This window comes from Puma concolor, chromosome A2, assembly GCF_028749965.1.
Source record: "Puma concolor isolate L17-30 chromosome A2, mPumCon1.1.hap2, whole genome shotgun sequence".
Classification (NCBI taxonomy): Eukaryota; Metazoa; Chordata; class Mammalia; order Carnivora; family Felidae; genus Puma; species Puma concolor.
In genome coordinates, this window is record NC_141668.1 from 31,852,506 (window position 1) to 31,879,437 (window position 26,932).

Genomic DNA, 26,932 nt, shown 5'->3' on the forward strand with positions numbered 1-26,932 from the left:
CCTACCAAAATGAGACTGAATGACTATATATAAATCCTCCATCACTAGCAAGATATATGCCAACCTCTTCAATGTGTGAAAACAGAATTAAATCTTTAGTACTATACATCAGAGGAAAAAAAAATTGCTTAAGGTTATCCTTGAGTATTCAGTGTTTACCTCAAAAATCTCCATGAACCCTTGCTGTGGGGTTCCAGTCCAATTGTTGTGAATCTTTCCTTGGGGAATAGTTTATACCTGCTCTAAATTATTGGGAATATCCCAACCCCAAATTCAAGAGTGTATAGGAAAGCTTAATAGCAGGGATTCTGAAGTCAGAGGCCTACATCTGAATCCATGCTTTCCTACAATTGGACTCTGAGTTTGCATTACATCATCTGCAAAGCAGTGATAAAAGTTGCACTTATCTACAAAGTTGTTGTAAGGCAAACACAAGAGAATCCATGTCAAACCATCATCACGCTTGCTAGTCCAAAGTAAATATTAAATACATAATACCTAATATTTGTATTGTTGCTAAAATATCCCACTTATCCCTTTGTTTTTATTATTCCCTCAATCTGTAATGACCTTCCCAATCTCCATCCCAATATTTTTTGATAGCCCATATGCATTCTTAAATATTTCATTCAAGACTCACCCTCAGCAAGCCTTCTATGAGATTCCCAGCTAGATTAGGTGTGTCTCTTTAGGGATTCCATAATTACCTGGTATAACCTTATTACTATACTCTTTGTACTTTAAGGTAGAATTTTGTGTGTTTGTGTATGTGTGTGTGAGTGTGTGTGTACATGTGCATAGGTGCATGTAAGACTACACTATGGCCATTGCCTTCAAAAGGCAGAAAGTATGTCTCATTAATTTGTATCCTTAACACTTAGCAAGAGCATGCCCAGAGAAGCTACTCAAATATTTGCTGAATAAATGAAAGAAAAGAATCTTGATATTTTCTAATAGCTCTTGAAACAGAACATTATAATATTCTTGCAGCCAAAGCTGAACTAAACTGATGTTTTATTGAGTTTGCTTCCTTGCCATCAATATGAATTCTTAGTGCTACATATTGAAAATCATTATCTCCAAGCCAATTTCCCTTTATAAATAGAATACTGCATATTTTTATCAAGACCAACATAACCGTCAGCAAAATAATATATTCAATGCCCAGAGTATTAGATCAAATTAAGTTAGATACAGGTCTTGACCTCCAAGAATTCATAATAGGAGAAAGAGAGTATGAAATGAATAAATATAGATATTTTCCAAATATATTTTGTATGTATTTGTGTGTATATATCTCTACAAACCTATCTATGATATGTATATAATAGAAACTTAGATAATTTAATGTACAATAGGCCTGAGTGTTTACTTAAGAAGCATATCTTTCTTGCAATTTGCCATATTAATGTTAAAATATTATTTCATAAAAAATAAAATAAAAATAAAACATTATTTCATTATAGGAATGACTTTTAGTCAAGTCCTAATTAATTTTAAGTAAATTCTGACACCATTCTAAGATGCTTATTATATCCTATATATATATGTCTTCTCTAAATTTTAAGTTAGATGAAAATTTCTTTAGAAGTATGTATTTTGTAATCACATCTTTTTATTTTCTAGGGCATTAATTATAATAAGATTTTGTAAATTAGAGATAATGCAAATAAATAAAATTACTTCCAGGAAGAAAAATGAAATTATGATTGTTAAAAATATTGCTTGTCTGTATATCAAGCTGACATCATTTTCTGACTTAATATATGCCCATTATTGCTGACCTGGCTTAAGTCAGATAAGGGTTCACAACTAACTTCTCCTTGTGTTCAATACAAACCTTATTTCTAGAGTTGTGACCTAATCAATCCTCTCTGCTATAATGAATGCATATTTGATCTGGTCATGTATTATTTCAAATATGCTGGGATGATGACTTCAGTTAGAAGATGACAGAAAACATATTAGAGAATTTATTCCTCCAGCATCAAGATAGCTCCACCACCTACCTACTTTTGACTAAACTATTTTAGAATGGCTGTGTTGAGGACTGGGTTTCATCTTGAGTGACCTCAATTAGGAAACCCACAAATCACAAACCAACACATGCCCAGAATACTCTATTACCACAGTCTTGGTAAATATACTTTGAGAGTAGAAAATTTAGTTTTGTCATTGCTGGTCCTGACACACTTTGAACCAAGCCTTTTCTATAGCACTTCTACCTCCAGACGGACAGTTACATTCCTACTGCTATTTATTTAACATAACTTATGAGCCTACATGTTTCTGTGGACAATGCACATGTTTCAGAGACAGAATTGACACCAATTCTAAGTCACATTTTGCTTACCTATGAAGTAAAAGCAATGTCTTATGTTGTAGAATCACATGTGATAAGAGATAATGTATGTAAAGCATAGCTGAGCAGAGTGCCTGACCCAGGGTAATTACTCATTAAATGAGAGCTTCTGTCATGATGATGATGATGCCTGCCATTTCATCCCTTGGAATGAATTTGATCAAATAAAAGGGAACAGGAAAGCTGCATGTGTCTGACCCTTTTCCTCTATCCATCCCAGTTGTCTTAATAGGCTCATTATTGATGATCCTCCTAGGGACTGAAGGGAAAAATCATCAGAAACCTGAATGAACCTCAGCCTCTGGTCAGACAGAATCAGAATATCCCATGGGTCCCCGAACAATTCAGTTAGGATTTTTAATATACTCTTTCTTTCTCTTCTCCCTCACCTACTGGATTTTAAATGTCTAGATAGATGCACTCAGGTACAATGATCTAGATAAACACCTCCATTGATGAAAGGACTCCTTTATAGGTTTTCCAGAAGAATATCATCTATTATGTGTTCTGTTTCATTTTTATAACACAATTAAACAGACTCATAGAGAAGTTTGAGCCATATAGCTAGGTAACACTCAAACAATGCATTTTTATTAGCTCACAGAATGAAATTTAACAAAGATTTTAAAAATCTGACAGAATTTATCCTTAAGTAGTAAATAGTATAAGTAAAGAGAAGAAAGAAAAGGTTTTATAGTATTTCAAGTAAAAATAAAAGACCTGTTATTTTACCACAAGATCGATAAAAGTCATTGCATTTAGGCCCTATTCAGAGATACATAGTGTTAGTGTCATGGCAGGTCATGATCTCAATGTACTTTCTTCCAGTAGGATCAACTTCAGAGGATTTGAGATCAAGGCAATGAGGGGGGTCCAGAAAACACATTACATGGCAAAGTTTAAATGACTTAGGAAAGTTCACCCCAGCAGAGAAAAGCCTAAGGAGGGACATGATAGCTCTCTTCAAGTACAGTTCTAGAAAGGATGTGAAAAAGAAAATATATTGTGTTCAATCTCTAAAGCCTAATTTGGATAAATGGGTGATAGAGGAAGGTGTACATGTCAGCACAATCTTTAAAAAACTTGATAAAAATTTGATTCTTGCTGCAAAGAAATGGGCTGCCTTCCAATTACACAACATTCAAAAAGTTCATAGAAGGCCATATAAATATAGAGAATATACTAGAGTCTTTCAACTGGTAGAAGATTGAACTAGGTGACCTACAGGAAAACTGTTACTTTCAGGATTCTATGGTTGTAAGAATAGAAAGAACTACTGTTTGAAAAACCCCACCTAAATGTCTGTATCTATGAACATGCTGCTGAACTTATTTAAGTATCATGGTTACGATGGCGTAAACGACCAAAACGAAATCAAAAGGGATTTGGATACCATTGCAAATGAGTGAAAATTGGGACACAGAGAGCAAAAGCACTAAGAAAATTGAGAAATAATATTTAATTTCTTTCTTGTCATAGAAAAGTGTCTTTAAAAAAAAAAAAAAAACTAGAATAAGGAAGCCTGGCTGGCTCTGTCCATGGAGCATATGACTCTTTATCTCAGGGTTGTAAATTTGAGCCCCATATTAGGTATAGAGATAACTTAAAAATAAAATCTTTTTTTTAATGTTTATTTGTTTATTCTGAGAGAGAGAGAGAGAGAGAGAGAGAGAGAGAGAGAGCATGTGCAAGAAGGGGAGGGACAGAGAGAGAGGGAGAGGAAGAATCCCAAGCAGGCCAGGCACTGTCAGCATAGAGTCCTACATGGGGCTTGATCTCAACAAACCTTGAGACCATGAACTGAGCCGAAATCAAGAGTCGGATGCTTAACCAACTGAGCCACCCAGGAGCCCGTAAAAATAAAATCTTAAAAAAACAAACAAAAACCAAAATATACCTAGAACATTTACAATAAAGACTTGTTTCATGTGTTTCAAGGTAATTATCTCTGAAACAACATATTTCTATTAGAGAGCAAATATAACATTCTCAATAGTAACACTGCATCATTTATCCATTTGCTGTGCATCATTTAAAACTACAGTAGATATAGATGATCTTAAAGTATTTGGAAAAAAGCAAATATCAATTATGTTTAACCAACAAAAAATAAGAGAAAAACAACTGGTATAGTAATCAGCTCAAAAGTTAGCTTACATGCATGAATTTAAATAAAAACTTAAAAACAAAATAAATAAAAATTCATAATTAAAGGATAAAATAAAAGCTTACATGCATCCATTTTTTCCTATTTACTAGGATGGGCCTAAAAGCAGGAAAGGAGGTACTGAAAGGACAAAAACCATGTTCAAATATCCTGGCAATTTCATATGCTCCATGGACTTTTAACTTCACTACAAGAATTGATGGCTGACTTTTGTTCCTTCCAACTCAGGCAAACGATCGCTCATTTCAGAGCATTAAAAAGTTCCTCACACATTTTATATCATACAAACACAAATATATTTTTAAACTGCATCCAGGCTCTGCAGAGTCAGCCAGTGAGAAGAGCCAGGATTTAAAATCCCAGCTTTGCACAGAACATACTCTCTCATACTTATATCGTTTCTTCATAGTGCCAAGTATATTTTCTGGCACATAGGAACAGTCAATAAGTTGAGTTAAATGAAATCTGGATTCTGTGTTTACTTGCTAGGTTTGTATATGACTGTGCATTTGTTTTTCTGTGTTTCTGGGCATCATATTTGTTTCTGTTAAACAACAGTGTTCTGGTATGTTAGACTGTGTGCAACATCTAATGTACATCAATTTCATAGATTATTACTAAATACCAATCTTAAGGTGATGGTGAGAGATAGTTACAGAGAACCTTATTATAGTGAGGTAAAGTAGGTAAATCTGTCATGTCACAGATTATTTGGGGGTCTCAAGTGTTAAGACCATAAAACAAGATTCAAATGTCATCTAAGTCAATCTCTAATCCATCCTCCTGCTAAAATTATTTCTCCCATTTCATAAATACGAATCAAATTTTTATGTGCTCAGAAAGACATTTGTAACTTATTATTTCATGCATTCCATGGATAATTATTGATCACTTATGAAAGTAAAAACACATTAGAAAGGTAAAAGCACAAATACGAGTACAAATATAATTGTTAAGTGCAGAGATCATTATTTATGTTATAATGATTACTTTCAAATCCACTCATAGCAGAATTTATTAAGATTTAAAAAGTGACAAGTGACCCCAATTTTTGTTCGGTCAACATTCAACAGACATTTTAGTGCCAAATTAATCTACACACTGTGCCCAGAATATGCCCTGAATTTTTTTTTGCCACTGAGACTTTGCTTATGTCAGGTAAGGAAACTCTCCTCTATCCCCTACTATGACTGTCATCACTAATTGGTCATGGCACCCATTACTGGTGACCCTGGACATGCCTGAGAATTTTTCTCATCAGTCGCACAGGAAACATCCAAATTCTAACAGAGCTAGCGTATAAGAAAAACTTCTAATATTTATATTTTCATAGTTCTTAATAATATGGGATAGTGAGTAATGTGCCAGCTAGACAATACTCTATGTCTAATGGTTTTGCATTAGATTTAGAAATATTCTCTATATGGCCATTACTTATGCTGATTGTCCATAAAAACTAAGGGCATAATATTTCCTGATGGCATAAATCAGGAAATTATTGTCTGAAGCTCGGAAGCATGGCCCGGGGTAGATATGTATAGCTATGAGCCAACAGCATAGAGGTGAAAGAAATAGCACAGAAATTTAGGGGAATTCTTTTAATGGTTAAGGAAAATGAATAAGGATTTGGAAAACAGTTTTATAGAGGAACCAATTAGCATATTTTGAAAAGTGTCTATGAATAAAAAATAAAAAAGTATCAAAACTCTAATAGTTTATTTCACATATCATTTTTTTTAAATGTATGTTTGAGCTGAAGACTTTGCACTTGTGGAAATTTTACTTCTGTATGCAGATACTTTTGTGTCCAAGGATGTGTAATTGAGAGAGAAGTAGCTAGAAAGTACAGGTGACTCTTGAACAACATGGCTCTGAACTTTGAAGGTCCACTTACACATGGATTTTCTTTGATAAAAACAGTAGAGTATCTTAAATGCATTTTTTCTTCCGTATGATTTTCTTAAAAACATTTTCTTTTCTCTAGCTTACTTTATTATAAGAATATAGTATATAATACATACAACATACAAAGTATGTGTTCACGGACTGTCCATGTGTTCATAGACTGCTCATGTTACTGGTAAGGCCTTCAGTCAACAGTAGGCTATTAGTAGTAGTTAAGTTTTAGAGTAGTCAAAAGTTATATGCAGATATTCAACTGTGCATGAGGGGGGCATCGGCACCCCTAAACCCCTCATGGGGTTCAACGGTCAACTGTATTATGAATGATGTAAGTTCCCAAGATGAATTGGACATTTAACTCTACAGTAAAAAGAAAAAAAATAAAATAAATCTTTATTCAGCATCTGTGATCTACAAAGCAATGTTCTAGATATTGTTATAAACCTGTGGGGGAGAATTCAGCTCAAGTCTGAGGTTCTTGGAAGAGAGAACTTTTGTCAGCAGGCATATTGAGGCACTTTAAACACAAGTCTACAGGTAGAGCATTATAGATCCATGGATTTCTTTTTTTCCTTATTTGGCTCCTAGAGATACTATAAATAAACAGAAATACAACGCAAGCTACGCCTAGCTCTTCAGTAAAACCAATTCCTCTTAACTAAAATACAGAGGAACAGGAATTATAGGTCCAATTAAAATGTATCTTGGATTGAAAGTGAAAACAAAACAAAACATTTGTTTCCAATATTCCAGATTCCACTAGCAGGTCACAACTTGCAAGCATGGTATGTGTGGCATTTGGCTGATGTTTAAGTCTGGCCTGAGGTACAGGGAAGGGACAGCTAGTGCTGTTGGCCAATCCACTGATATTTTCTGCAGGAAGATAAGAGAACTTATTTATTTTGTGGCTCAAGGCTCAAATCTTTGGTAGAAGCATAAAGTTCTTTTACTGGGATACCTGATCAGGAACATTAATTTTCTGCTGAATCTTTTCTGATATTCTCCCAGAAGAACTTCATATATCAAAATTCAGACTTGTTTCTCAGAACATGTTCTATTATGTTTGGCTCTAGCTTTTTATTTTAGCTAAAAGGGTTTGCCTGATTTTTAAAAGTTACTTCTAGCTGTGTGAACTTAAACATGTTTTTACTAGAGTAGTCCGATTTTGGTGTCATGTCTTCCATTTTATTGGGTAATTATTTAGCATATTTTCATTTATCTCTTGCCAGTAGGGATCAAAATGTGGTAAAGCAAGGGAGACAGTTGATGCATGGTATGAAAAAATAATACTGTTTATGTCTATGCATATGGTGTCTACCACAGAGTAGGGGCCCCCTTCCTTGCTCCATTGTAACAGTCAGATTATCTCCTTACACATCTTTCTCCATTTCCCTCTCCCTCTTCATGAATATTCTGTTCAGGAAGAGGCATTACAGAGGGATTGTAAGACTTTCCCTCCTATTTATCTGATTTGGGATAAACATGCATCATCTAAATTATCTCACTGCAAACCAAAATTTCAAAATGTCATCTTAGACCTTCTTACCTTAATACTAAGCAACATCTGAATTTGCATGACATTATATTTATCAGAACTTCATAACTGAATTACAACTTTTGACTATAGTTTTCTTCTTTTTACGAATGATGATGACGAGAAATCCTGTAACCATAGCTAATCAGATGGCATCCTCCAAGGCAAAAAGTGAATTTCAATTCCTGGCCATATTAATCTTCAATCAGCCTTTCAAAAGGTAGTTCTCTCTGCACCTAGGTCTTGTGAGAAAACACTTATTGCATACTTTCCTAGATCAACACAAAGTAGTTTTGGTCAGGCTAACATCATGAAGAGTCAATTAAAAAGCTCAACATCAAATCAGCCATTCAGTAGGTTTTTACATAAAACCTCCCTCTATGCTACATTATGATCTAAGAATCCACCAGTAATTTGATTTCTATCTTTTTAAAAAATGTTTATTTATTTATTCTGTGAGAAAGAGAGAGAGAATATGCACAGGTGGGGATGGGGGCAGGGTGGGAATGCCAAGCAGGGCTTGAACTCACTAACTTTGAGATCACGATCAAGGGCTGGATGCTTAGTCCACTAAGCCACTCAGGTGCCCCTATTTTCTATCTTTAGACCCTCCAGGTTGAAATTTTTAGCATGTGATTAAAAATTATCTTCTTTGGAAAGAAAATCCTTGCAAATCAACTTTATGGTTATATATAAGGCAAAAGAGAAAAAAAGGGGAGAAAAAAGAACTTAACTGAAGAAAATTCTCAACTCATGAGATTTAGATTATCTTTATGAATGGTGTTGTTTTGTTCCTCATAAGCTCTTCCCTTCTTCTGAGTCTCTGATCCAAGACACCACATACTTTACTTTCATTATGATCAATTGGTCAGTTAACTTGGGCCTCCACTCATCCCTGCCAGTTAAGAAATCAATAACTTTAAAAGGTTACAACTTTAAATTCCCCAAAGGAAGCAGCTGTGTTTTCTTTATTCCAGTTGTTCTCCAGAATACTAGTACTAATGGTTATTATCCATGGAACCTTACTTCTTAGCACAAAATAAAACAGGGCTTTTGCAATAAATAGTTTATCACCTATATTGAAGATTATTGAATTTCTATCAATGTTTCTCTCGATACATGTCTATTAAGTAATACTGAAAACCATCACTTTAGCTACTTTGTCTGGAACATTATTTTACATGGTTTGTTTTTTTACCTCACTTGAAAATTCTAACTCAAGGTCAGTAATATTCCAGGATGATAACAGTAGAGATAGGCTCAAGATACATTCTTCCAGATCAGTGGTTCTTAAAATTTGATGTGAGAAGCAAAAATGCAGTCATCATGGTTCCCATCTCCAGAGATGATTTGTTTTAGGTGAATGCTAAGAATGTGCATTTTTAAATTTTTTTTTTTTCAACATTTATTTATTTTTGGGACAGAGAGAGACAGAGCATGAACGGGGGAGGGGCAGAGACAGAGGGAGACACAGAATCAGAAACAGGCTCCAGGCTCTGAGCCATCAGCCCAGAGCCCGACGCGGGGCTCGAACTCACGGACCGCGAGATCATGACCTGGCTGAAGTCGGACGCTTAACCGACTGCGCCACCCAGGCGCCCCAAGAATGTGCATTTTTAATAAGTGACTGAGTTGATCCTAATTCTGGTGGCCTTTGGTCCACAGTATGAAACATCACTCAAAATTTGCTCAACTCTACATATGAATCTTGTTATGTGGAATTTATATACATTTTGATCATGTCATTTATATTTCCTATGGAAATGCCTTTATCTTCTTACAATATTATGTACTTTGCACAAAAAGGCCAAATCAAAAATAGTTCTAAATATTTTGTGAAAATATTGGTGCAGACACTGTTCACTAGGTTGGTAAATAACCAGCTTACAAGGATCCACATGACTGGATTATCTTAGACTCTACCTCTTCTAAAAAAATAAAAACAAAAACAAAAAACCTCATCAGGAAGTAAGATACTTTCTTTTCTTGGATAAAGAGAGCTGTGAAACATGCTACACTTTCCCTCTTTTCTTTGGCTGCCAGGAAATGCAGAGCTGATTTTATGCTCACTAATGCTTTATTTAACATAATTGTTTTTCCCCATCATTTCCGCTTCATCTTTAATACTTGGCACTTATTTAATCTTTTGGTTCATTTGACAGTAGATTGTTGCATACCCTCTCTGAAAATTGGCAGATATAAAAAATAATAAAGGAATGATTAAGCATATAATTTTATTTTTTTTTTTTAATTTTTTTTTTCAACGTTTATTTATTTTTGGGACAGAGAGACAGAGCATGAACGGGGGAGGAGCAGAGAGAGAGGGAGACACAGAATCGGAAACAGGCTCCAGGCTCTGAGCCATCAGCCCAGAGCCTGATGCGGGGCTCGAATTCACGGACCGCGAGATCGTGACCTGGCTGAAGTCGGACGCTTAACCGACTGCGCCACCCAGGCGCCCCAAGCATATAATTTTAAAACAAGTTTGCCAGAGATGTAAAATTTTTATCATTTGGTAACCCAAACTCATTAACTACTGAATTTTCAACAGCAACAAAAAGTTTTATAGGATGACTCAGAATTCCAGTTTCTAAATAGGAAATACCTCTTCACTTAAGGTGTATGTTCAATCAGTATCTCTTCATTTTCAAAAATCTTCTCCTGCCTAATTGTCCATTGAGTGATCCACTAGGATCTTTTTTCCCTTCTATTCTTAGTTTCCTCCCTCTCTTCCTTCCTTCTTTCCTTCCTTCCTTCCAAGCTGTACATACTTAATGACTACAATTTGAGGAGTTTGGGGATAATTATACACCCACGAAATTATCACCACCATCAAGGCCACAGACATATCCATCACCTCCCAAAGTTTCTTCCTACTCCCTTACTACTTTGTCTTCTGCAAAAACAAAGAAAAAATACTACATTTAATATTATCATATATTTAATAATAACAATGTAATAGTAATCCTTCATATAGCACCTATGTAGAAGGTACTGTTCTAAGAAGTTTGCATATTTACATTTAATTTCCATTGACGTCCTATGAGATAGGTATTCCTAATCTATTTTTAAAAATAGGGAATCTCAAGTAAACAGAATTTAAGTAATTTAACCAATATCATGGAGCTGGTATTTAAATCCAGGATATTTCTAATATATTACCATCTATATTTAAGACCTTCTTGCATGAATCATCAAAAGGGTTATTGTAGGAGAAAAGATCTAATTTTAAGTAACATCTGGTAAGATTTTTATATAGAAAATATATGAAGGGAAAGGCCTCAAATGTCACCAAAGAGTCTTTTTTCAACAGAAGTTCTGTAGGCTATTGGAAAGAAAAAAAATACAAAAAGTTACAAAATGAAGTATAAAATTGTTGTTCCCCCACTTCATAAAAGTATTATCACCAATAGTTCATTTTGTGTCCTCCCAGAAAAATAAAAAGAAAGAGTATGTGTGTATCAACTTATGTACATGTATGTAATATTTATTTACATATTCATACATTTTGTAATCACATATGTGTTTGTGCCTTTAAAAAGTATATCTGAGTATATATTATACATTAACACATATTTTAGTAATATTTAAAATAACAAATATAGATCCAGTAACTGGACGCTGTCTAATTGTGGAAAATAATGAAGAGACAGAAGTAAAATAATGTGAATTATGTAAAGTGACTTTTTAGTTTATTCAATGTTTGGCTTCAAATAGTGTATTTCAGAACACATTGCTAAAATTTGCTACCTGACTAAAAAACAACTCTCTTTAATTTTGAAATAAAATAATCTTACTTTTCATTTAGGTGATTATGAAGGTATTTGGGCCCTTCACATGAAAATAATGAAGTTCTCTGTGAAATCAATAGGCCCTTTAGTTTTTACTGCTCTAAAACCATGCCAATCCTGAATAAAGAAAGTGTCTTTTTCCATAGAGAAGAGTTTATAGCCATTTTGTAAATTACATTCTTTTCTTTTTTATGAGAATATTTACTATTATCTTCTGACATTTTATATCAACTTCATGTAATTTTTAAAGCCAAAAGCACAAATACTATATTTTTTAAAAAGAAATGGGTCAACATATATACACTGTAAGTTATCTATGCATTTTCAAAACACTTGCCTTCTATTGCAAACAAAAAAATGCAAGGTCATCCATGAAGAACTGGAAATAATATTCATTTTAATTTCCATAATTAAGAATTTCCTGAAATGGAGGTAATTTCCTCTTGACATTTATTCATACATCCTGTTTCACAGTAATGTATCTCCTTCTAAATGTCTATGAGATGCCTTGAAATTAGCACAATTTTTTCTAACTGCAGTAATATTGTGATAAATTAGACAATATCAATGGAGAGATGTGAATAGTTTCTTGATTGTACACACTTGTAGAAAGTTATATGTAACATTTTATAAGATACTATAAAGTGTCAGAAAACCAACTGAAGATCAGTTTCAATCCTCATTCTTAATTTCAGATGAATGAGTAAGCCAAGCTTTGCAAGATATTTTCAGGTTTGATGTTTTCATAATATTGGCCTTGAGTTCAAACACAAAGTTGAAGTTAACCAAATTTTTTCACATTGTGAAAATATAAATGCAGTGTTGACCAGAGTAAATCTTTTTGGGTTGAAAGAAAAAGAAAAATCCAACTACAAACCATGGAGTTAAATACAGTGCAAGTTAGGATTGCTACAATTATATTACCTTCTCATTTCAAAGGGATCAAGGTAAAAATAGTGCCAATATAAAAACCATTCTTAATTTCTTCACAGTAACTTCTATCTAACCATATGCACTTCCTCTTCCCATCGCATCCCACTGCCTCATAGAAATCATCTTTTTTTAAATTCTCTGTATTTATTTGTAGCTCATGGAAGTGTCAACTGATGCAGCAACTTTGGGAAAACTGGCTATATCTCCGAAGTTGAACATTCACACCTATGACCCATCAATTTCATTCCAGGTTATATATGTAAGAGAAACATTTGCACATGCAAACAATTTGCATATAAGCACTCTTCAAAAAAATCTAGAACCAACTTGAAAGTCATCATCAAGACAGTGGCTGAATAAACTGTAGAATAATCACATAATGGAATGAGATATTATGTAGCAGCCAAAAAATAAATTACAATGCATAGAAACCTTGATGATGTATTATATGAAAGAGCCCAAAAGGCTGTATACGCCATGATATACTTTCATAAGGTTAACAAAATCTCCCAATTAAAAGTATCATTTTAAGAATGATAAATATAGGATACAGGATGATGGTTATCTCCAGCAGAGAAAGACAGCGGGACACAACGGAAAAAGAGGTGCTAATGGTTAGCAACCACTGTAAGTTAATACCAATGATATAGCTTTAGTTTGGGGATAAGTTCACTTGTCCATATTACATTACTAAAATTTATTAAATAAAATGATAGAGGACTATGAATGATAGAAGTGTTTTATGAAAAAGGATAATTAATTAAATTCTATGTATGTGGAATTAAACAAAAGCAATGCATCTTGGTTTACCTCTTTAAGCTCACAGTATCAAAGGCTTAGCTCTTTTAAATACACTCTATTGAAATGTAAGGTATTCTCTTATGATTTATCAATTAGGCTTCATCTTGAAGATTTCTCCTAAAGTACTGGAGGTATCTGCTTATTACCTAATTTTTTCAAAATATTAACTTGTTCAAAAATTCAAAGGAATTAAGAAGGAATTGTTTTCCCTATAGTAATTCCAGGGATATAAAAATGACATATAAATGTATATAAAAATAACATTTTATATGTTTTTCAAATTGGAAATGTATTATTGAAGCAAGCTTGAGACAATCTCCTCAAATATATTCTTGATTATGATGTTTAAATGAAAAATATTTTAAGATATTCTTTCATTTGAACCTTAACATGTCTTTTCATTTAGTGAAGAAAACATAACATGATCTTTTGGGATCAAATTAGGAACACATCTGATATTCCAAAATTTGAGTTCCAATTTTTCAGACAAATGATTTGACACTGATTTCACACCCTGCTTTCAACACCGCTGATAATAAAATTAACAAATCATAACTTTAGATAATTGTCTAAAACTCAGAGTTGAGGGGCACCTAGGTGGCTCAGTTGATTGTGTCTGACTCTTGATCTGGGTTCGGATCATGAACTCATGGCTCGTTAGTTCGAGCCCTACATCAAGCCCTGCACTGACAGCATGGAGCCTACTTGGCATTCTCTTTCGCTTTCTCTCTCTGCCCCTCCCTGACTTGTGTGTCCTCTCTCTCTTTCAAAACAAACAAATAAACATTTTAAATAAATAAATAATAAAATAAAAGTCAGAGTTGAAACTTCAATTTAATAAGTAATTCTCTTTAGTTTGAACAAGATTTAATAAGTAGCAGATGACCTAGGGAAAAATTACAGGATAAGACTGTATGAATTTATTAATCTGCATTACTAGCTCAAAGTCTCCATTAGACAATAAGTTTTAAGTATATAATTTATTGCCTAATGGGGATATATATATATATATATATATATATAATTTATTGTCTAATGGGGGGATATATATATATATATATATATATATATATATATATATAAAGGAGAACTACGACCTAGTTATATATACGTGTATGTGCACTAGTTTTACTACTTTATTTTGTTGAATGATGAAAATAGGTTATACAGTAAAGAAATATGGAGAAAAAAGACTTCCAGTGAAATGTGCTCTAAAGAGCATTAGACTTCAAAAGATCCCCCAGAAATCAAGCTTTGTTTTTCCACTAACTAGCTCTGTGATTTTGTTTCCTAGCATTTTCCAAGCATAAATTGATAAGTTTCCACAAGATGATTTCTAAAGATCCTTGCAAATCAAAATTCCATGATTTTAATACCTTCAGACTAAAACAAAAAATCAAATATTAGTGAAATCCATAAGATACATTCTTTTCTGATCCAGTAGTGTCCAATGTGCATTACTAAGTTGATCTAAGTTAAGAAGAATACAAATACATGTGTTTGCTTTTCATTCCCAAACACCACATTTGGGAAGAATTGGAAACAAAAGTTCCACAGTGTGATCTAAAACAATATGCATAAGGATTTTCCTTTTCCAAAATGTGTTAGAATGGTGTAGGGTTATATAGTTCCAACTTCCACAATGAGATGAAAACAAACTAGCTCCCCGTTCAAAAAAAAAAAAAAAAAAAGTCTAGTAGTTTGACAATGTAATTGTCATTATCAACTTCACGTGCAAAGAACAGGGAATACCAGGACTTTTTCCTTTGTTATGATCCTCATGAATCCCAGCTTACAACCATCCGAAGTCAGGTCTCCAGATAGAAGTACTGGTCAGGATGCAGAATGATGTGTAGGACAGATGTTTTAATGGAAGCAGAATGCCACGGTGAGATGGCATGCTGAGTGCCCTTAGAGTCAGGTACTATTTCCATAAGTTGCTTGTCTAGGAAACACACTTTTTTTTTTTTTTTTAATTTTTATGTTGGCGATCCAATTCTTGTTCTTCCAAACCCAAGTTCTCTCCATGATTATGTTTTATCTCCAGCGTGGTGACTCTTACCAAAGCACTGAAACTCTATAAATAGTTTCATTACGTATACACATCTGCTACATGCATGGTTCCAATTTGATTTGGGCTTAAAAATACATATCCTCTGGCAATTTTTAAGACGTGTAAACTATTTTTTCTTTCAAACTCACAACAAAACCCCTGAACATGGACACATGTACCTACTGCAAAGTGAGAAAAAAAGAAATGGAAATATTCTTGTAGTACCAATGCAGATATGATATTCTTGAAAATTAACATTAGAACTGATAATTGTAAGCCGGAAAATCTATATTCAAAATAAATAATAATCCCTAGTCACTTCCTAGATAGCTCCACATCTATTGAGAAACACTTTTGTCCTTTCAGCTCAAGTGTGGAATTCATTTTCTCATTTGAACTAGTTTTATTTTTGTCTGTTGGGAATACTTTAATCGTGCATTCTTATAAAATACTTCATTTTTTCTGGAAAATCTCATGAGTAACTGGATATAAATTTTAACTTAAGGTAAGTATAATGAATCTAACTAAGGATGAGGATTTATACATGTGAAGAAATCAATGTTAAATTGACCACTTAAAAAAAATGTTAAATGTTTCGGAGCTTGTGCACATTTTAATACAAAAATCATATCCTATCTTTACCATACTCATAGTTCTCTAATGTGTCCCCGTTATGTCTTAAATAAAACCAGAAGTCTTTACTATGGTCTACAATGTCCTGAGCTATCTTGTCCCTACTACTTTTCAGACAGCCTTTGCTACCAAGACCCTCCCTCCCTTTGTTTTAATTACCATGGCCTTAGGTGGAATACAACAAGTCTCCTCCCTCCTTGAGGTCTTTTTACTTATTTCCTCTCTTCACCAAAAGCTCTTTATCCAGATATTCACAGAACACACTCCATCCTTCCAGTGAGCCATTCCCTTTACAAAGGTCTTTGTCTCTTATCCAGAACAATACATTTCTTAACCCATGCTTATTTTATTTGTAGCACCCACCAGTACTTGGTGTGGTTTTCTTTCTGCCTTTGTCACTAGAAAACACAATTCTTAAGGTTAGGAAATTGGCAGTTATGTTTACTGCTGTGGCCAGTGACAAGTAGTAAGTGATCAACAAAAGTCTATTAAATTGAAACCAACTCTATGAGTCATATTTTGATTTCCTGAGAGTATATGCTACTGGTAAAACTTTGGGTTTCCAAAAGCACTATTATTGTTATTCTTAAAAGCAAAGGGAATGAGGAAGATGGCAGAATCATGCCCACATGAGAGCAAAAAGACAAGACCTTTCACTTTTTAGAACAAAACCTTCCCATTCTATTTGACATTATTTCAACAGTCATCCTACTCTTTCAATGTTATTTTTTCTCATTAGCAACTTCTGATAATTCACTGCCTATTCTCCCCACACTTTTTATAATTCAGATCTTCTTTACATAACAGACATGTCAAAATTCCCAATGCAAAATGCAGCCCACCATGCCAGAATGTGGATCCACATATATGTGTACATTTTACATACCTGCCTTTTAATCACTTCAAATAGGAACTTCTCTCTGATAGACTACATTTATTGTGTATTGTGTATGTCATTTATAAATAACACTTCACTATTTTTAAACATTTCCATTTTATGCATTAATGAGTGGGCTTAGATAAAGAAAAAAAAGGGCCAGCTCATGTTTACTGGGGGAACTGAGGTTGAAAGAGAAGGCAGTAAGTACATTTCTGTGCTGATTCATTTGCATTATAAGATATCTCCATATGCTTCCCAGAGGATTTTCAATTTACCAGCCTTCACCAGAAAGCACGCTGATTAAGGAAATAACCATCGACAGCCATTAATTCTAACTTTTGAAGAAAAGCAGTTACAGATCAAAGAGTGGAAGAGACTCATAGCCCTCCCAAGTCCAAAAAGAAAAATAAAAAAGGCAGATTATAGTACAAAGACAAAATGTTCAAATAATAAATTCCAGTTTTCCCTAACATTGAACAAAGCGAAAGATTACATTGGTAGATGATGGCTGATGTCAAGATGGCACTGTTCCAAAACGAAGGAGCTCTCCATGGTGTGCAGGTATCACCTCACACCATGATTTTGCAAAGCCTTAATGTAGATTTTTCTACATTTAGACACTGCACTAATAGGTAATAAGTCCCAAAAAGGTATGGACCCATACTAAAAGCCTTTCAATCTGATTAGGAAGGCAAGAAGTAGAACTGTAACATATATAAGATAACATTACTAATGTCAAATGTAGTTCCAACTATAGATGGTACAGGCATGGGAGGTCAAGAAGGCTTCATGGAGAAAATCACTGTAAAGACTGGTTCTCAAAGGAGAAAACTAAAGGGTAAAAATTCCAATGTAATCTACTAAAGCAAGAAGCAGTGTCAATGTGCATAGAAATGTAGAGATGCTATTGCAGTACTGGGTTTCTTTTCAATACCACACTATATCCCACATTGCCAAAACTAGCTGCTGAAGCCAGTGGTAGAACAATGGTGATACACACACACACACACACACACATATATGTAATCAGAAAACAGTATAAGACATATGGAGAATGGGGGGGGGGGGAGTAAAATCATTATTATAGCTCTGAAGGATAAATAATACTTCCTTCTCAGTGAATATTCTTTTTACCATTCCTGCTCTTTCAATGAAATAGAAGTTAAATTGTATAGTTTTAACAACTCGCAGGTCAACTCTTTTTAGGTAATTCATGCAAAACAATTGATTTATTTTCTTCTTTATTAGGCCAGGTAAGATACTTACCACCATATAGTTTGCTTCCAAATGGCCTAAGAGTTCACTGAACAGGAACACATGGTTTTGTTATGTCAACTGGGCACCATCATGCTAAAACCCAGTACTATGTAAATAAATGCAGGACTAACAGCGATGCTGAGAAATGTACTGTGAGTCACAGAGAGCAGAACTAGGAGAGAAATAAAGAGGAAGTTTATTCCTTTTCTTACTCTGTAGTATCAGCAGTAATCTCCAGGTAGCTATTATTACATATTCCTAGATAATGTTTTATGGTCTTGAGAGAAAAAAAAAAAAGAGTGAAAAATGAAATAAAAAAAATGCTGCTGCTAATTGTGTAACTATCAGTAAGCCCCCAAAAGTCTTACATGTAGAAAATGATGGACTGTAATGAGTAACAGCTAAGTTTCTTTCCACCAGAAGTTTAGAAATTAGGTAATAAGACATTTGAAGTTCATTAACTCATTTTCAAAGATGAGTGTTGGGACATGACATCAGAATTAAATGAAGTAACTCTACAAATAAAATAAGACCAAGCTAATCTGTAGTCTAAAGGGAAATCCTGAAAGGATAAAAAGTATCCGTATCATAACAGACCCACTGAAAATTAGAACACAATCCCACTGTAGTATGCTGTGCTGATAGAACACATGTTATCTCTTCCTGACATACCTCTGTTTGGCACCAAGTAAATACTTGTAAAAAAGAAAAGGAAAAATGCTAGGTAAATACACACGTTTAAAAGATACACCTGTATGTCATGTCAAAAAATGTCTATATTTAAATGATGAATAAAACAAAATAAATACAGTTAAAGTTTGGTGACCTTAATGCTAAAAGAAGAATACATATTACATGTCTACATTTCTTTAAAAGTTCATTTTCAACTCCCAACAATTAACACACTCTATAAATAATTTAATAAAAATATATATCATGGTATGCTAAAATAAAAATGGATGTTACCCATAGTATGGCTCTTTCATTTGAAAGAGAAATATTTGGTACTTTCCACATTGTAAAGATATTTGATTAACATGCTAGCAATATTTTGGGCAGAAGCTGGTGCAGGGGAAAATAATTCTACCCATTTTTAGTAATAACTGCGTAAATGAAAAGTTTCTATTTATTTAAATGATTCTGCAAGATATACTCCCAACATTCCTCAAAGCTATGTAGTCAGGATAGTGATGGCTAGCAGGAAAATATTTAAAAGCTCCTTCTTCTTTTTAATCATGTATACTTAACAACATATATGTGTTATGTAAGGTATGTGTTCTATATTATATGATATATAAAATGTAATACTTTTAATATATTTATATATTGTATTTGACATATATAACACATTTGCACGTACATAAAATATAACATATGTGGCATATTTCTCTATATAATCCCTCTCCAATCATGCCACTCCAAAAAGAGGATACACAGATACTGACACAGTGTTAGGAAAACTGCAGTGAAAAAAACTATTTTGCTTCTTTGTTTCACAAAACAGCAATTTAGTAAACCTATTAAAATTGAAATATTATAGTGCTAGTTTTTTTAGAGTTATAAATGGATAACTACACTAAGTTTTCTGGGAGCATAGATGTAATTCTACCATATTTGTCTCTGATGACAGCACCCTTCTCGTTTTCCTAGATTGGTTCAGAAATCAGAATATAATTTATGTAGTTAAAATCATAAAGTTGCATGTTAAACAAAAACTTTACAGAAATGCCATGTAGTAGCTTTCTTTCCCAAGTGAAAACTTTGATAAAAGCAACTTTGTTTTAAAATTAAAGAAGTGGTGGACCACAGAAATTAAGAAATAAGAAATTTCTCAAGTTCTTAAGTTTTATGTCATGAGTAATACAATGTTTTTTTTTTTATTATTTGTATTCATTATTTGAGAGAGAGCGAGCGAGAGAACGCGTGCACACGCAAGGGGAGGGCAGAAGGAGAGAGGGAGAAAGAGAATCCCAAGCAGCCTCCCCCAACGCGGGGCTGGATCTCGCTGAGATCATACCCTGAGCTAAATTCAAGTCGCACGCTTAACTGACTGAGCCACCCAGGTGCCCCACAATCTGTTTAAAAACAAGGGTCTAAGTGGTTAGTGATCGTGACCAAAAATGCAGGTGTTGCTACCATACAAGCTCCTCAGATTATTTAATGTGCCACCTGGTACCACTTCTAACTCACAAGTCATGAACCTGAGGTTCAATAAATGGTAAACTGATGCTGGACCTTGTGAAGTATTGTTTTTACAAAATCTTTTTTGATCACTGATAAACATTTGAAAATTTCCTAAACTTGGTACCATTTGAGTACTACCACCTGGAAGAAACACCACTACTGGATGCTATCTGCCAAGGGTCATTAGGACAAAAGAGGAGTTCCAGGTTCTTTTTCTCCCAAGGCTGTTTAAGGCAGCAATTAGAGTTTACATTATGGAAAGGAGGGAGGTGGGGGGAGTAAAAGGGCACTGAGGGCCAGTGAAGGCCTATGAATATGCTCCAAAGGAAAAGATGAAGTGAAAAAACAGATACACTTGACCACTCAATCTAAACACTTTTCTAAAAATTCTTTCTGATACTCTTTCTTTCACTGATTTTTTTAAATTGTGCTTTTAATGTTTGTTACTTTAATAGGAAATGGGTAGGCTTAAAATTATACTTCAAAGCATTAATTTTCACAGCAAATAATTGGTTATATAAAAGCATGGTTAAGTTATGGTATAGTGATATATTTGAGATTTCAGGGAGCATAAGAATGATTCGATGAACACACAACAGTTCTAAGACAGACCCACTCATTTCTTCAGCCCAAAACCGAACTGAAATTGTTTCAAAGGAGCCGAGAAGTAGATAATTCTGTCAGTCCTAAATTACAAAGGTCTTGCCTTTACTTCTCATGTAGATAATGTTTATATGAGCTAGGTTTTCGATAACCACTGTTTAGGATTCCGTTTTCACTTCTATTATCATTAATTGATGAATATTAGCTCCATCAAAAATAACAGCCAAGTAAAAAGAGTTCAGAAAATGTACGGGGAAATTCTTGGTCATCTATCAGACACAGCTTGATCTTAACTCAGACTATTGCATATTTTCCAGAAAGTTTATACCTAACACTTCAGCCTGTAAGTATAAAACTAGAGTGAAAAAATAAATTCAGACAATGGCTTTTGCTGAATATTTTCTGTTCTTAAATAAAGCTGTTGAATCACAGTGCAACCAAAGACACCAAACAGGCAGGATTTAAAACAAAATCTATTTCTCCAGGAAAATAAAATACATTATAAATATGTTTTGATGAGAAACTGAAGACATCTTTCTAAGAAGCTTTCTATATCATAAAGCATATTCTTTCTTAAATGTTCACATACATTTTTCAATACATGGATTGTATTTTGATTGCATCCACATTTCTACATCTTAAAAGTATGACTGCTATATTTCATCAGGATCATTAACTTAATTTCTTGAAAATTAAAATTTTCAACTTCAGTGAAACTTAAGTCTTAAAAGTAACTTCCATTTTGCTTCCAAGTTTTGAGAAAGTATATATAATTAATTCTTCTAATCTACTTACATACAGAACATATGAACTAATAAATCCATGTCATAGATTTGACTCGGGCATTATGATTCAATTTCCTAAATGATTTCAAAAATATGCTTATAAGTATTTTATTTATATAATAAAGAAAATGTCATTAATGGTTAAAACTTCCTCTTTTTTCCCCTGAATTTAATAAAAATAAACTTCAAAAAAAAAGTCATTTCAGGAATCAAATTTTAAAATAATAGTAACTTCTCATGTCTAGAACTTATAGCCAGATGAAATTAGCATCTCATCAATATTCATTATAATAATACCGATATTCAACCATATAGACAGTATATGGTATTAAAATGATTCACTGATACTTCATGAAAAACACTACCATAGACACCAAGTTTTATATATATATATGCATATATATGTATATATATGTGTGTGTGTGTGTATATATATATATATATATATATGTAACCTTTTAATGTTTCTTTAATTTCCTCTTAAAACAGAATTCTCTTTTTATTCATATACATTTCTGATTTGACGTTCTGATAGTGATTTGCACTATCCAATTGTCCTTAACAAAGATTTCAAATGATAAAAAGACAATAAGCCCCCAAACCACACATATATATATAATTCTCTTTGATAAGAAATAAGCACCTTCACTGCTAAGGTATTCTGTTATCACCTTCAAAATTTGTCACAAAACTACCAACACGATAAAAAGGACATAGAAGCAGTAGGATATGGATTTTCACTGATTCATTTTTCTAGTGCACCAGTAGGTCTTAAAAAATATGTGAGACAAAATCAAAATCACACTATGGTATTTTAGCTTAGTATAAATTCTTAATTAACTTCGCCAGAAATTCTTCACATATAAGATATTCCATTAGTTGGCCATATGACAACATGAGACTTTCTGCTGAACACAATATGGCTAATAAAATTAAGTTGACTTTAACCACATGGTCATTTAAAGAAGACAATTAGATTAGCCAGACACAAAACTTAAAAAAGCAGCCTTGGGAATAACTTTTTTCCTACAGCCATTACCAAAGCCTTATTGAACTGATTAACTATGCAAGAAAAGCAGCAAAGAAAAGCTGAAGAAAGGGCACTAACATCACTACTTGGCTTACCTAAGAACTCATAAAAGTAAAAGACTCTAACCATTTTATTTTATTAGGTCCTATAATATATAAATTCTGCTACTTTTCTGCAGCTTGATTAACATTAATCATTTCATACTTTTCCTTTTTTGTACCATCTAAAGAAACCTTAATTCTAGCTTCATATTTATTTAAAAAAAAAAAAAAACCACATTAATCTGGAATATGCCCATTGGCTTGCAAAACACCATTATCCCCAAATAAAAGAACACACAGAAGAATTCTAGAAGGAAATTACAATGCACAAAATTCTATAATACGATCAGCCCCTGATGACCATCAATCTCACCAGATAGTGTTCTACCTTCTAAGTATATTTAATGGTCATAGGCCCATTGCCTGATGGGATCTGTAGTTTCTAAAAACTGTGTGAGTGATAGTTACTGACTTTTTTCTAAAACTATGAACTTATAGTGTAAGATATGTTGCAAATATCATTCTACTTCATTTTGTAGGGTTGATCAGTTTCAGCCCTGATATTCTAAAACCGCATAACCTATCATCCAAAATGAAAATGCATGTATATGAATATGTATATATATATATTACAAAATCCTTGGGTAATGATACGTATAATCTGTGTTTTACAATGTTGTAAAATAAGAATTATGGTTCTTAGAAGGAAAATGCCTGCCAAAAGTATCTATTTATATGAAAATAATACTTCAAATATACATGAAAACTTTTCATTTGAATACACTGGAACTCTCTCTAGGCACTTCAATATATATTATGCATATTCATACCTTTACTGGGCACCAATTTTGTGTTTTTCACTGTCATATCTTTATGTATTGATATATATATATATAATATTATCCTTCCCTATATTCAGGAATTCTAAAATTTCTTTGTGTATTTATCACCTTCAGGCATCCATACTCAACACCGGCCAGCAAATCCCTAAATGACTTCAATCTCTGTATCATACCCGTTTCGTGGATAAAGAGTTACTCAGAGCCACTTAGATAATGCTTTCCTAAACCCACTTAGAAAAGAGAAAAAAAGCACTTCCTCTGAACTGTAGAACCTTATTGGGTCCACGATCACCTCACAGATATCCAACCTCCACCCCATTTCCCTTGACGGCACCTACCCTAGTGTTGTCATGGTGACGATGGTATACCAGAAGGCAGCAGGGATGCTGGTGAACTTGCTGGCCGAAGACCCCTTCTCTGCGTAGAACATGACTGTAGCAAAAATGATGATAGCCATGGTGAGCGAGAAGAGCAAGAAGCCCAATTCTGAGGCACAGCTCTTCAGCGTGTACCCCAGGATGCGCAGGCCTTGAGAGTGGCGGGAAAACTTAAAGATCCGGAAGACCCGGAAGACCCGGAGCGTGACAAAGGCTCCACTGACATCCTCATTGTCTGTCATCACCAGCCCAATGTAGTAAGGCAGGATGGCCACCACGTCGATGATGCTCATGACACTACGCACAAAACGGTAACGACTGGGTGCCGCGGCCAGGCGAAGCAAGTACTCAACTGTGAAGATCATGACGCAGGCTGTATCCAAGCAAAAGAAGGCCACCGCATACCGCTCCCCGCAAGGCAGTTCTTTAATGTGCCCGGGACTAGAGCCGCAGGGCACTGTCTCTACCACGTTAGCGATGACTGAGACGGCAATGAAGAAGCCTGTCACATAGTAGAACACCAGGGCCATTGTGCTGGTGTGGGGGTTCTCAAACGCCCGCCACACCCTCTGCCGGGCGGTCATAGTGGGCAGCGCGCTCTCTCCCGTGTTGTCGGTATCGGCGTCGTCCTGCAGACGCTCCGCGTTCTCCCGCCTGCGATCCTTGTACTCCTCGTAACAGCAGTCCCCGATAATCTCCGGGATGAGGCCAAAGAAGGCCAGTTCCTCATCATACGCAGAGATGCACTCATGGCGAGGGTAGTGCAGCTTCCCGGTGCGGTAGAAATTCAAGATATGGCGGAAGATGTCTGGGTCACGGTCAAAAAAGTACTGCTGAGTTTCCGGGTGGTAGAAAAAGTCCCTCTCCGAACTGCCCAGCAGAGTGTCCGGGTAGCGTTCCAGGGTGTCCTGCCACGTCTGGAAACGAGTGCCACTCACATTGAGCACAATCAGGGCATCTTGGGTCCTTTTTCTCTCCTGCCTTGGGGGAGCCGGCATGGGCCCCGAGGCCACGGGCATCCAGCCAATGGCTGCTGCCCTAGCAAAGGGCAGCCACGCGGCCACACCCGCCGCCATGGTTCCTCGAAGCGGAGGCTCGAAGGGCGATCAGGCTTCTACAGCGGGTCCCAGTCGCCACACTCACTCGCTTCCTGCCGTCGAACCCAATACTGAGAGCTGCGGTCTGGAGGTTATCACTCCTACTCCAAGGCGGGGCTCCTGGTGAAGTCACAGTTCTCGGAAAGGTAAGTTTCCCTCTAACGCAGGGATTTGTAAGAAGAAAAAGTATGTGTATATGTACAACGTCCTTACAATCACACCCAGCAGAACCTCACCAGATCTCTTCCAGCAGCTGGGCCAGGCCACTCCTGGCACGAATAAGCACACAGGTGACTTTAGGCGCAGCAATTTCTTCAGACAGGTGTCTGATTTCTCCCCTGACACAGTCCGGATAATGTAGGGCCAGTACGCGTCGTGTAGGACAGAGAAAACGAGGGACAGTCACTCAGTGGTGTTCTTCTGATGAATTCGAGAACCCTACCACCTTCCCTTACAGCTCTTCCAAACCTCCCCTTTCCAAGTGGCCCTTCCCGCCAAAGGAGTCTCAGAAAGGCGACCTGTTGTTGTAGCTTCCGAGATGCGGTCACAGCCGCTGCCCCATATCTCTTTGGGAGTCCGGTGGCCGCCTCCACTCCTTGGGCCGTATTTGCAGAGATGGAGGTGCTGTGGCGGTGGGCACGGTGGGGGGCGTGAAGACAGATCCGCCTCCCCCTCGTCTGCAAGCACCCCTTGTATCTGCCAAAAGCGTTCGCCCAATGGCCCCTTCACTCTCTTTTCAAGTTCAGCCCAGGTGCAGTGTGACAGTCACAGAAGCCGGGAGCTGGCAGCCGCCGCCGCCGCGGCGGCAGCAGCAGCAGCAGCAGCAGCAGCACCTGCCTCCGCGCAGAACGCGCCTCGCTCGCGGTACATACCTGGCAAAGTGCGCGCCGGGGCTGAGTTGCATAGAGACTTTCTCCTCGCCGTGCACCCGGAAAGGGAAAAGCCGAGAAAGCAGCTCCCGAGCAGCCGAATCCGATGCGCCCAGAGGGCATAAATAAAGCTCAAGCGAGCTCTTCTTCCCCTTCCCCCATTCCTCTGTGCTTCCCTCCTCCTTTTCACCTTCCAAAAGCCAGGCGCAGGCGAGCCGAGCAGCAGCAACAAGTTCAAAAGGTGCGGGGGAGGCGAGAACGGAGGGGACTCGCTCCTGCCAACTTACTGCGCCGCCGCGGTCGCCGGGGCCCGAGCGGGGCGGTGCGGGGCTGCGAGGCTGCGGGGCTGCGGGGCTGCCGGGCGGGCGGCAGCGGCGGCGGCGGCGGCGGCGGCGGCGCGGCGGGGCCGGAGCCGGGGCCGGGGCCGGGGCCGGGGCCGGCGAGGGCAATCGCCGGAGCGCAGAGGCAGGAGGCGCTCGGCAGCGCGGGGGCGCGGGAGGGCGGCTGGCTGCTTCCCCGCCAGTGGGTGGTCCTGCATCTCCCCCGGCTCCCCGCGCCGCTCTGCTCGTGCGATCAATAAATAAGGAGAAAATAAATAAATAACCGCGCGCACGCCCCGCCACGCAGGTTATGAAAGGCGTCTCCTGCCTTTCCCTCGGCTTGACCTTTCTCCGCCCCCGCCCCCTCCGGCTCCTCTCGCTCCACCCCAGCCACCCACCAGCCCCGGCGCAAAATGTCACCGAGGGAGAGCATCCAGGTGGATCTGCCGGGGAGGAGAGCAGCCTGGATGA

The 26,932-nt window shown here is 36.3% G+C and overlaps 1 protein-coding gene across 1 annotated transcript in view; it reads right to left on the reverse strand.

The window, feature by feature from the left end:
- Positions 1–26,446, reverse strand: part of KCND2 (potassium voltage-gated channel subfamily D member 2) — a 489,765-nt gene extending 463,319 nt beyond the window's left edge. Inside the window, exon 1 of the mRNA XM_025929536.2 lies at positions 24,137–26,446. Within this exon, the coding sequence (XP_025785321.1) occupies positions 24,137–25,251 (1,115 nt within the window). The 5' untranslated portion in view covers positions 25,252–26,446. The remainder of the gene's footprint in view (positions 1–24,136) is intronic.
- Positions 26,447–26,932: the final 486 nt, after the last annotated feature.